General features: G+C 42.8%; 1 protein-coding gene across 4 annotated transcripts in view; it reads right to left on the bottom strand.

The window, feature by feature from the left end:
• Positions 1 to 1,261: 1,261 nt before the first annotated feature.
• The window catches only part of mon2 (MON2 homolog, regulator of endosome-to-Golgi trafficking), a 40,482-nt gene continuing 29,902 nt past the window's right edge, over positions 1,262 to 11,841 (bottom strand). For 2 of the 4 annotated variants that reach the window (XM_041938564.1, XM_041938565.1), the window contains 10 exons: positions 10,238 to 10,881; positions 9,185 to 9,328; positions 7,638 to 7,655; positions 6,955 to 7,083; positions 5,295 to 5,485; positions 5,146 to 5,206; positions 4,939 to 5,062; positions 4,450 to 4,657; positions 2,450 to 2,532; positions 1,262 to 1,995 (listed from right to left, as the gene is read on the bottom strand). In XM_041938564.1, coding sequence (XP_041794498.1) covers positions 1,832 to 1,995; positions 2,450 to 2,532; positions 4,450 to 4,657; positions 4,939 to 5,062; positions 5,146 to 5,206; positions 5,295 to 5,485; positions 6,955 to 7,083; positions 7,638 to 7,655; positions 9,185 to 9,328; positions 10,238 to 10,881 — 1,766 coding nt within the window. In that variant the 3' untranslated portion in view covers positions 1,262 to 1,831. The remainder of the gene's footprint in view (positions 1,996 to 2,449; positions 2,533 to 4,449; positions 4,658 to 4,938; positions 5,063 to 5,145; positions 5,207 to 5,294; positions 5,486 to 6,954; positions 7,084 to 7,637; positions 7,656 to 9,184; positions 9,329 to 10,237; positions 10,882 to 11,841) is intronic. The other 2 variants (XM_041938566.1, XM_041938567.1) reach the window with 1 other exon arrangement.

The following is an 11,841-nucleotide window of genomic DNA, read 5'->3' as shown; positions in this document are numbered from 1 at the left end:
CAGCCGGGGACGGTCCGTCCTCTCCCGCTTCGCTCCTCTTCTGTGCAGACTTGAAATAAGAGGGAAACCCCGCCCAAGCAGACCTGCTCCCTCCGCTCTCCTCCTCCTCCTCCTCCTCCTCCTTCCTCCTTTTCTTCAGTGCAAACCACAAAACGGTCCTTTCCCCTCATATGACCTACCGGATGATTCGAAACGCGGGCTCGGGGACCCGCGGGGGACACGGAAAAGGGGGCCGAGGGGTCCCCGCAGCATGCAGGAGCGGCTTCACCGCGTCTCTGCGTGTGTAGGCACCGAGCACGACGATCCAGAGCGGTGAAGAGGTGTTTTCTATTCCCGAGGTTTCCCTGCTGTCACCGCATGTGTTGTATAACCCCACCTACTGTACAGCACCGACACCACGTCCTGGAGTACAAGAGACCCAGAGACTAAACCTCAACACCTCAGCCTTAAAATATGCTCTTTAAAATCAAAACAGGATAAAACATTAAAACCAGGAAAAATTAATAATGTAGCGGTATTCTAATATGGACAATAATATTTCTGCTTTATGCCTCTGGACAGATAGTGTGGGCTGCATTACACTATAATAATCTCATAGTTAAAAATTCAAATGAATGCTCAAAATACTGTATAATTAAAACTAATTAAAATTAAAATTAAAATTCTGATTATAATGTTTGGTAGAACAGGCTTCTTTCTCAGTCACGAACTCGCCAATTCACGTTTAGTAGGCTGCATGCAAAAATTTAGTTTTTTCAATTTAAATCAAGATTTTAAGATTAAGGGAAAGCTCATGTTTGGATGTAGAGATTTGCGTCGCCACCTACAGGCAAACAAAGTAGCTGCTGCAATTTAGCAGTTAAAACCCTTGCGCCACCTGCAGGCAATAGGTGTTATAGCCACATTTCCGACCCCCTCTATCTATATCTATATCTGTCTATCTATATATATTAGATAAAGTATATAAAGTGCATTTCAACAAATTTGAAATGGGACCACCTTGATGAACTACAATAATTTGCCCATATGATCTTGATATAATGCTAATGATTTCTGAGTTTTTACATGAAGACACTACAAATATTGCTTGCAAATAAAAGGGCATGTTGCAGGGAAATCCTTGGTTGGTAAAAATCCTCAATACAAACATGGTGTGACAACGCAGCAAAAGCACCTGTTCTTTTAAAAATGCATTTACTCCTTGTATAGTGGGAAACTTAACATGCACTGTAACTGAGCACACTCACAGCACAGAGCTGATTGTAGAATTGTCCCATTTATTTTATACAGACAAGTACATCCCTTCTCAGATGGCTGGCTAAAGATGACATGGAATGTTACAGTAAGATTTGTTTTCTTGCATAAAACCCTCACTGTTGAAAATGTTGCAAAAGTCTAAGTGTTCATTTTTAAGATCAATAAAGCCCCAGTTTTTGCATTTTTTTTTCTTAATTACATCATCAACACTATCACCACACACTGTACATCGACTCGGCCTCATCGGGAGAATAAAACAAACTAAACCCAGAGGCAACACTGCAATTTTCTTTTTTCAATCTCTGTAGTTAACACAAGAGTGCAGCCAGTCTGGAAGAGAATGGAGGGGGCAGAGAGGCGTTATCAGCTCACATGAGAAGCATACAATGATGCGTATGAAGGTCGGGGTCATCGACGTGGTCCGTGCGGGCCTCGGATCTCTGTGGGTTGCTTCATGTCACTGTAGATGGGGCTCACGTGGAGTTCATATCCGTGCGCTTGTAAAGCACGTGGGTCAAGAAGACACATTCAAGATTTCTTCACTATAAAAACAAAGAGCTGAGAGCGAGCCTGGTCAGGACTCTCCGTTCTGGACTCTGGAGACGGGTGGCTGCATAAAGTCTTTAAAGGGCCCCAGGGCCTCCTTCAGGGCTGAGCTCACCTCGGACGAGGAGCATGTAATGCACTCTACCAGTGTGGGGTACAAGGCAATCACTTGAGCCCATGTGTTGCCATCCACTGCAGGCGGTAAACAGAAGAATCGGAGAACAAGACGGGGGAAAAAAAGGAAAGGAGGAGTGGGGACGGGGGGGAGAGAAGAGAATATGAATTGTGATAGAAGACAATCAAAGAAATCATTTCCTTGACAAAATTCCCACAGGCGCCTGAGAATGAGTTTTGTAGCGCAAACATCTTGAAGGGCACTTCAAAAACGTAATTTTAGACTGTCTCATTTCAGTCTACTGCTGTAAAAAAAAATCACTTCTTGTAATTGACCTTGCTGGAAATGTAAACAGTTCCCCCAGATTGGAGATAAAACTCATTTGAAAAATGGTCCCAACTGTACTCTGACACAAATGTCTGAAATGAATAGATGACAGATACAGTGGCATTACTGTATTATTAAAGGTTTTTTCATCGTGGCGCCTCTTTCCAAGATCTTTTTTAATCCCTGACACAGTTTGATACTCACCATTTTCTGGCTGTGTCTTTTTAAGCGAGTCCATCAAAGTACTGATCGCTTTCAAGACAAAGATAATCTCTGTCACTTGTTGCCTGAAATGAAAAAAAGACCTCTATTAGCGACAAAGACACACCGGACATTAACCCTGCAGATGTTACAGTGAGAGAATTGGTGTGAATAACAAGGAAAGGGGGTGAGTGTCAACACCTCATTTAGATCTCAGATCTCTGCTGATGAGAGCTGCAGAAAGCAACCTTATATGTAAAAGGATGAGCGTGTCTGTGACAGACTAAGCTACAATTAAGCAACAAACAAGTCAACACAGGAAAAATACAGCCACCAGCAAAATGATTACACAGCGTCGGTGATGATACATTTAGGAACAAAACCAGAGAAACAGATTAAATACAAGTAATCAGGAGATCAAGGCTCAACACGTATTTAACCACTATGACATGATGAACAGAGATAAAGCATTTGTTCAGCACTTTTATTGAAGCAGTTTAATTAAATTAAAAAGGAAAACTCCACCTGTCATACCAAAATCTGCCCACTGTGTTGTCAGATTTATGTGAATTCTATTTTGTCCTGTTTGCATCTCATAAACCTTTTTGATACATATTTAACAGTATGTGTTTATAGTAAATTCACAAATCCTCTGATTAAAATGTACTCCACAGACTCAGGGGGCGCATTCGAAGACAGAAACGTATATATATCCTGGACAGGGATGATAGATGGTTTGAAAGAGGAGTGAAGGAGGCTATTTATGAGTAATAGAGAAACAACTTATCCCCCACCGACAATGATGTCCTCTCATCCCTTAACCAGGAGACGCAACTTTTCACAGTTGGCCTCATGTGACAACCTTAACGGCTGATGTTCCCACAGCCAGCCACACCTAAGTGGTTTCAATGACTGCGATAACGACCCCACCGGCCACTTAGAGCTGAAGAAGCTCCTTGAATGAGAAGCAGAACCTTCTCAAGTTTCTATTGCCAAGTCCAGTTGCCCTAGATTCAACCCTGCTTGGATAAACATGACCTGGATGACTGCGTCGCACTCCTTTAACGTTGCCAGACTCACAATGGACAGTTCGGTTGGAGACCCGGTTACGTTATGCTAGTAGAGGCTAATGTAGCCTCCAGCTGATATTGACAGCCATCGTTTTATCAGATTTCATGCAGCTCCCTACGGAGCCTGAAAAGATGCAGTTGTACCAAAGACCAGTAAACACTTAGATGTGTAACATTGGTGGAGTTCCCACTAAAGTAAAACACGGATTTCTATGATGTAACCATGTTGACTGTGAAACCATATCTTCCTTTTCATATTTTCATATTGTGTTTTACTGTTTGAGTTCTGCTTTTTCTTTACATGCTAATAACTTAAACCACGTTATTCTTATTCTGTACATTCATATTCATATTCATATTCTCCTTGGAGATAAATAATCTATCTATCTATCTATCTATCTATCTATCTATCTATCTATCTATCTATCTATCTATCTATCTATCTATCTATCTATCTATCTATCTATCTATCTATCTATCTATCTATCTATCTATATTGTATTTAACATATTTTAGCTTTTATAATGTTGTATGAATTAGTGACCTTGCATTTGCTATTCATGTGTACGTTCTAATTATCCTATTTTTCTGAACTCCCCCCATCATTTCTTTGCCATTTTCTGTACTAATGGCGCAATTTCCCCTTGGGCATCATTTAACTTCCATTGTGCCTTTAAAAAAAAAAAAAAAAAAAATCTTATTGCAGAATGAAGCATTACACCAAAGCATAAAATGTGGTGCCAGTGTGTAAAGCTGGATAAGTGCAGTGGTTTAGTGTTGTTTACAAAAGAGAAAAGGAAAAATGATGAATGCACAGCTGAAGCTGGGAAACTGATGGGGAACTGAACTCCTGATGGGGACATCTGTCCAAAAACACGTAAAGGAACTGGTGTGCACCACACATTTTACTCAGAGGTGTATGTTTGGGTGTACCTGGGCAGGGGGCAGCGTCCGCTCAACCTCTCATCCTCCACGTAGCGTCGGAGAACATCCTGTGATCTCTTGAGGAGCACGGAGAGCGCCATGCGGGAGATGTAGCCCTCCTGCGGGGTGGACACCTTGTTGCTGAAGGAGAACTGCAGCAGCGTCTCGAAACAAACCTTAGAAAACTCCTCTCTCATCCGCACATCGATCTCTGCCTCTGTCAAGAGAAAAGCATTTACTTATTGGATAATTCTGCTGTCGCTGCTCTCCAGAGTGATTTACAGTGAGTTGGACAGACAGGGCTTTACTGTCTTTCTCAACGCCTGAAGAGTTTGAAAGAGGCCAATGTTGGTGATGAGCCACAGGGAAGTCTTTTGCAACAAACCAAGGACTTAATGGTTACAACATGATTCCACCACTTGGCCACACTGCTGTCCTGTAAGTGCCAGAAATACAAGTAAACAACACAGCTGAGGTCAATTTATAGTGACATCTTACCTGTGAATGAGGGAGACTGTGAGTGAATGGAGCCTCTATTGAGCATAGTCATGATCTGGCCAACAAAGTCTTTGGGGATGAAATTGGCAAACGGTAAAATCTCTGTGCTGATCAGCTGGACCACCTGAAAAGAAGAGGACACGCTGCTGATCCGGGCTACCCCACAAGATCCTGTTGACATACTGGACGGCTGGAACAAGCATTTACCTCCACATCAATGGCTTCATTCTTCTGAAATTCCTGGATGGACAGGTTATCTGGAGGTGTGCTATAAAAGGAAAACCACCACAGCAATGAGCTCCTCGGCCCGAGCTGCTCAGAATCCAAATCGTGCATGCGTAACTTAAAGATCGTACCTTTTGGTGAAAAGAAAATCTTCGAAGGCGTTGGCCAGCTCTGGCCACATAGTGTCGAACTTTCCGGACGAGGCGTGCTGGCGTGCCACCGGCAGTCCTATAGACAGCACCTTGAGTAGAGACGAGACAGCGAGCTTCCAGGTGCTCTCTGATGGACAGGCATACTTCAAACCCAGGGGCATTCTTAAAGTCTTACAGGTGAAGGGAAAAAGAGAGGAAGAGACAGCGACGACAACAGATCATGAGACTGAAACGCAGAGACAAGATAAAATCCATAAAACTACCCTGTACCCTGAAACCTTTTCACCTTCTTAAGTTTATTTCTGTGTGCAGAAATTAAAGTTTCATTCTACAAAAACAGAAAAAGTAAAAGTCCTCTTGTCAGAGAACAGCTGGGCTCCCCAAGGTTCATATTTTACAAGCACCGCCTTCTTGTTTTGGAGACAAAAAAGGGTGGGGGCCAGATTTGTCCATAGGGAACCTTGTTAAGAGTTCCTTGGCAAATTAACTCTCTTCAGTTTGAGGTTTGTTAGAAGCAGGCTTTGGGAAAGAAGCACTGTAACGCAGGTGTCAGAGACCGGATGAACTGGAGTCAGCTTTAAGAAGCGAAGCCTTTTGATAACTTGCTCTAACAAATCTTTTGTTTTTTGACATTCTGCACACAGAAAATGTTTAACAAATGCTGCTGGTATTGGGCACCGCCTGCACTTCACATCTGCTACATGTGCGGCCTTGAGATGAATACTGTCAGGTCAGAGAGACAAGTGATGTTAAAGTTACCAAGAGAACAAACACAGCTTGTTTGAAAATTATCGCATTTTGTTCTCATTTACATTGTAAATAGCGTTCCAACTTTTCCCAACCAAGGATCATACACTCACCTCGATGCTACAATGCCACTTAACTATGCGGGCTACTTCACAACATATTCAGCATTGAGGAAAATGTCTGTCTCTTGAGGTGCTTTTCACTAGCTTGTCGCTAACGTGCTGTTGGGTGGTGGGCATGCAGTGTTCAGTGGGTTTTTAGAACCTTTTCACAGAAAACAACTGCCCTTTGCAGCCCAAAACCACTCTGATGAGAAAGCTGTGGCCTGTAAAACTAAATAGCATCGCATAAAAGATGCTAAATCTGTCGAAAGAGCTGAGGGGAACTGCGGAGTTGGTGATAATTCTCTGTAGGTTCTACGAGCGACCCCCCCAACCAGCTAATGGAAAACAACTGTTTTGACATCACTGACAGGATATGTCAGAAGTCCAACGTGGCTAAAAGTTTATTCCCACAGACTGCAGTGCAGCAGCAATTTCCCACCCTGTGTGATCTTGTGTTAATATTCTATTTAAATGACAAAACTTCTCATAACATCGTACCACATTTTATGACTGTACAGGGTTCAACAACAACTGGTGCTCAATAGGTGGCCAGTAGAAAGTTGTGTTGAGGATATTAACTTTAGAACTCACCGTCCTTGTTGGAAAAGGCAAACAAATTTAGGCCTCAGTGCTGCCTCTAGCCTAACACTGACATACAACCAAGAATACACGTGAACCAAACTTCAGCAGTGCTTTAATATTGGTGATATGATTTTCCAGATTCATTTTATCCCCCAGAAAATTTTATTGACTTCGACTTACACAATTTTTCACAGTTATAGTCTTACCTTGATGATGTTCTGAAGAACTTTCTCATTAATGACAGCTTTGTGGCACGCTGTTTTGTGGTACAGGTCGACCACCACCTCCAAGGAGCGCTCAGCAAAGGGCACATAGTTTAAGGCAACCCACTCCGCCTGCGGGGGGCAAGAGGATTTAACAAGGATGGGGGGAAACAAACAACAGGACCCAACATTAGCCTAACAAATCTGAAAACCCTAGAGTTTTTTGGCAGAACCACAATGAAAGCAGTTTTTAAAGGCACACTTTGTATAAGAACACAATGCACAAATTTATCTTAAAGTCACGGTGACTATTAGTCTGCTTCAAGTTTCGTTAGGCTCATACAGTATGAGTGCCACAGGTGAAATGTTATAGCCACACAAATGACATGATGCTACAAAATGTGTCTTTAAGAAATAGAAACAGAACCAAACATGTGCGTATGAACATCACGAAAAACACAGGATCAACTGAAAGTGGAACTGCACAGGGACTGTGCACACAGAGGCATAACCACCAGTTAGTGGCAGGCAGAGAGGGGGGAGCATGGAGTGAGTGAGAGACGCAGATGAGACGTGAGAGCCTACCATGCGGCGTGATCGCTCATGTACCGCAGAGGGTAGGTTGTCACCATTCAGCACACCTTAGTAAAACTATAGAGGGGGCTGAAGGAGATGACAGAACTCACCGGTGCAAACAGCTGGATCTAAAATGGTTATCCAGTGAGTAGTCCCAAGAAACAGAATGAGAGAAGATCGCAATTAAACTGGTGTTGTAGTTGTATCGGATTTTCAGTGTTGTTGTTGTTGGCTAAATGAGATTCAATATCCAGGAGTGATTTAGGGAAACAACAGTCACTCCTAGCACCAAGGACATTTGAGGCAATCTGACAACGCTGGATAAAAGCCAACAAGGCAATAAAGACCACCCATACCATCTGTTTGGCTTGGTGAGGATTTTGTTTGATCCTCTCACTTAGACAATTTAAACAGATTCAGATCAACAAAAATGTCCAGGACAGGGCTGAGTCTGGACCCCACATGCAGGACTAACAGCCTGACAGTCACGATTCGAGATGTGAAGTCTGCAATGCTAACATTTCTTAGCATAACTGCCAGTGTTAGAGCAAGACAACTTACACCATTCCCCTGAAGGCACAGCAACTACTTGACTTTATAGATTTCAAGACCACCAGGGAGTAATAAATGGCAACAATTACCGAAACCACATTGTGATAAGACTCCTCTATTCTTGAGAGGAAATGAATACAACTTTATTTTCCAGCCAAGGCCGGAAGATCACCTTGGGCCCTCACCAGAAATAATAAAAACATCACATCACACCCATAGAGCAAATCTAATCACATTGCACTCAATTGCCCAACTTTTACAATTTGTGGTTTTATAAATGAAATAATCTTGCTCAAGATCACCCAGTTCCTTGAAAATTAGAGGTTTTTTTTGTGAATCAATTCTCTTCCGCCAAGGTTAAGCCTGGAGGGAATCACGTGTTTAGTTATATGTGTGTGTGTCTTGTGTGCATCTGTCCGCAGCTAATCTCACATATTACTGGACCCATCAGACTAATATTTTTCTGCACAATTATGACTCTATGCTCAAGGACCTCTTGTGGTTACGGTGATTCACAATTTTTGACAAAGCTATTTTACTGACTGCTCAACTGCTTCAGTTTGGAATCTTGTTTCCACTTGAACGTACATCTGGTGTTTTGGACCCTGTGTATTGTCTCCCTTTAATTCCACTACACTGATGCACACACACCGGACACACAGCCTGCACTCCTTGTTTCCCACCTACATGGCCCCAGATGCACCTGAAAGAGATCTGCACTCTGCTGAGTGCACTCTTCTAGTTTGAACTGCGTTTGAACTAAAAAGTAGTGGAATATTTCTCTGGCATGCTGCCCGCAAGATGAAGCATGAGCAAGGGAACATGAGGAAGAAATAGCTTGGGGCTACCAACGGGGGTCCAGAAGAACCTGTCAACCTCATGAAGAGCCACAATAGGAACTTCATAAAGACTACACTGAGGTGGGGGTGGGGGGGTGCTTCATGAACATCAAAGAAGAGGGATGATCTTGTTAAGAATGGCTGAAGAGAGAACGGTGATGAATAACAGTGTACACCATCCAACATTTCAATGAAACAAACTGTAAAAATAAATAAATTGCAAATGAAAACCAAGCAGTTTTACGGCCAATTCCGTTTCCCCGTACCTGGTTGTATTTGGCATTGGCCACGTGTTTGGTTTCCATTCTGCCGTACTGAGGAGGCTTGCAGGAGAACTCCACGAAGAGTAGCAGCTGTTCAAAGATGGCTGGGTACATGACCTGCAGGTTCTCCGGGCCCACACAGATGGCCTGCAGCAGGGAGGGAACGGAGGAACAAACACTGCTGACATCCACCACGGGACTGCATATTGCATAATTTAGCGGACTGACACATTGTTTCCTGGACTGAGCTGACACAAAATGGGAAGAAATAACTTTTGGTTGACAGAGTAAAGACACAGCATTCATGTCAAAGAGGACTGGAGTTGCTGTAGGTACAAAGGAATGTTTTTCCCCAATTATATATATCAAATATATAACGCTAATGAAAACAGACAAAAAACTATTGCTGAAATGATTGATTCAAGTCATGTAGAGTAAGTACAGAAAGCGTTAAGCCAACAAACCTTCTCCAATGTGAGGTTTTGCCACTTTTCTCTATTCTATATTATTTAAAAAAGAAATATGGACTGTTTGTCTACACAAACCAAGCAGTCTGATGGCATCATCTTGGGCTCTGAGAAATTGTGACGGGCGCTTTTTAATATTTTCTGAAATTTAAAAATTAAAGAAATCAAATGATCAGGATGGTCAATAATGAAAATAATCATCAACGACAGCACTTAAATTTGTAGTATTGTGATATATAGGAAACACCAGATTAAAGTATTGTGCTATAGCACAATTTCTCAAGGCCAACTATGTTTCCTATCTTTCATTTATTTACTTGGCTCTTTAAGATTTTGCTTTTCTTTGAGTGTAAAGTAGAAGATGGACAGGAAATTAGGAGACAGAGAGAGGATAACATTCAACAAAATGTTGAGAACGGAGATATTCTGGTTAGATGGTACATGTCTTAAATCCCGACATGACACCCCATCTGACTCTTATCTGGATGCTATTTTGTTTGGGACATCATGTATAGGATATGATGAAAGCCTCTTTTTTAAACCTGTATTTGTGTTTTGTGTTTTCTGATGATACATATCCTTTGCCCACCTTCTGCAAAACATCCAGAGAGGTGAGCACAGCTTCCTGCAGGCTAGTCAACACCGCCTCTGTGTAGGAGGGGAGGATGAAGGGCGAGGCATCGCTGCTGATAGGCACGGACACGGCCCCATGGAGGATTACCCCCAGCTTCTTCAGATCCTCCATACTGAAATTGGCTTTTATGTGCTGGTAGAGTGCAGGGAAAATCTGGATCAATGCTGTGAGGAAGGGTTGGCTGGGGATGAAGGAGAGCTTCTCCGTCGGGCCACTAGGTGGCCTCGTGCTGTCCGTTCCAGTCCGATACCACGTGTTCCACGCTGACCACCACAATGCAGAGTCTTCTAAGGCTGACTCCTCCCCTGGGGGAGGCGCCTGCAGCTCAGCGCCGTTGTATCGCGTCAGCCGCTCGACTAGCGAGTCTGAACGCACCAGGGGTCTGCCGGGACCAGACGCTGAGAGGGGGTCAATGAGCACTGGGGGGACGCCTATAGCAGCAAATGCATCACTTGCTTTGTCTGAGTCTTTCACAGGTGTAACAATCTGTAGGATCTCTTGAAAGCTCTTGAGGGCAGCCAGCGAGACCTCGTTGTTTTTGCTGAGAGCAGCTGACTGAATGTGGTTCAGTAGCACCTCCCAGGCCTCGAAGAAATCACCTGCCAAGTCACAGCAAAATGATGGGAGAGTGTGAGACTGCCACTTTGTGGGATGTGTCGATGGTAAATACAGTGTGACAATTAGCACGTAGATATGTGAGGTTACAAACCAACATGAGGCAACTAAGTTCAAATAATTTCAACACTAGAATTACCGCCTTGTGGTTGTGTAACTCCACCAACCACTTAACTTGCATTTACATCCATGTCTGTCCAGACTCGTATAATACATGTAGTGAAGACTGAAGGAGTTTAATAAAAGGTAAGAAGTGTATTTTTCTGCAAAATTGAAGTTATCACTATATTGAAATGTATGACTCCAGTGAAGAATTGCCAGTGAGAAACATGCCATTTCCACTTAAAGACTATTTTTCCAGAGGAGCACAGAGGACTGATAGAGAGCTTCATCACATGGTGCAACAAGAATCACCTGAAGCTCAATATCAGCAGAACCAATGAGCTTGTGGTGGACTACAATACCTCAAATATGGATGTTACTGCAAAGAAGCTTCAAATTCTAAAAGTGGATGCTTCACACACTTGCAGCCTGGCAGCACAGAAGATTTATACGATGACCAGTTTCAAGGTGGACTCCCATAAATAGTGTCGCCAATTCAGTATCCGACTAAATGTGAAATGCGGTGAGAACATTATGATTATGATGCATGGATCTTAAATGTAATCATCATCATTTTATCCTGTGAGACCTTTGTGTGAAACTTAGTCGTAATAAATGTATGAATTCTTGAGCTATGCCTGAAAACATGTTGGTGTTGACCACCAAAAGAAGAAAGAAATTCCTTGAAGGCGTTACTGAGATATCAGGCATCGGACACACGTACGTACAAAAAGACAACCAGAAAATATAACGCCTCCGGCCATTTCCGTCGTCGGCGCATGTGGAGGCATAATAAAATCATCCTAGGAGGCACATAAGGTGATATTACATTGCCGGCAACA

The sequence above is a fragment of the Chelmon rostratus genome, chromosome 6 (genome assembly GCF_017976325.1).
Source record: "Chelmon rostratus isolate fCheRos1 chromosome 6, fCheRos1.pri, whole genome shotgun sequence".
NCBI lineage: Eukaryota > Metazoa > Chordata > Actinopteri > Chaetodontiformes > Chaetodontidae > Chelmon > Chelmon rostratus.
Note: the sequence above shows the minus strand (reverse complement) of the source record. Positions and strands in the feature narration are given on the sequence as shown.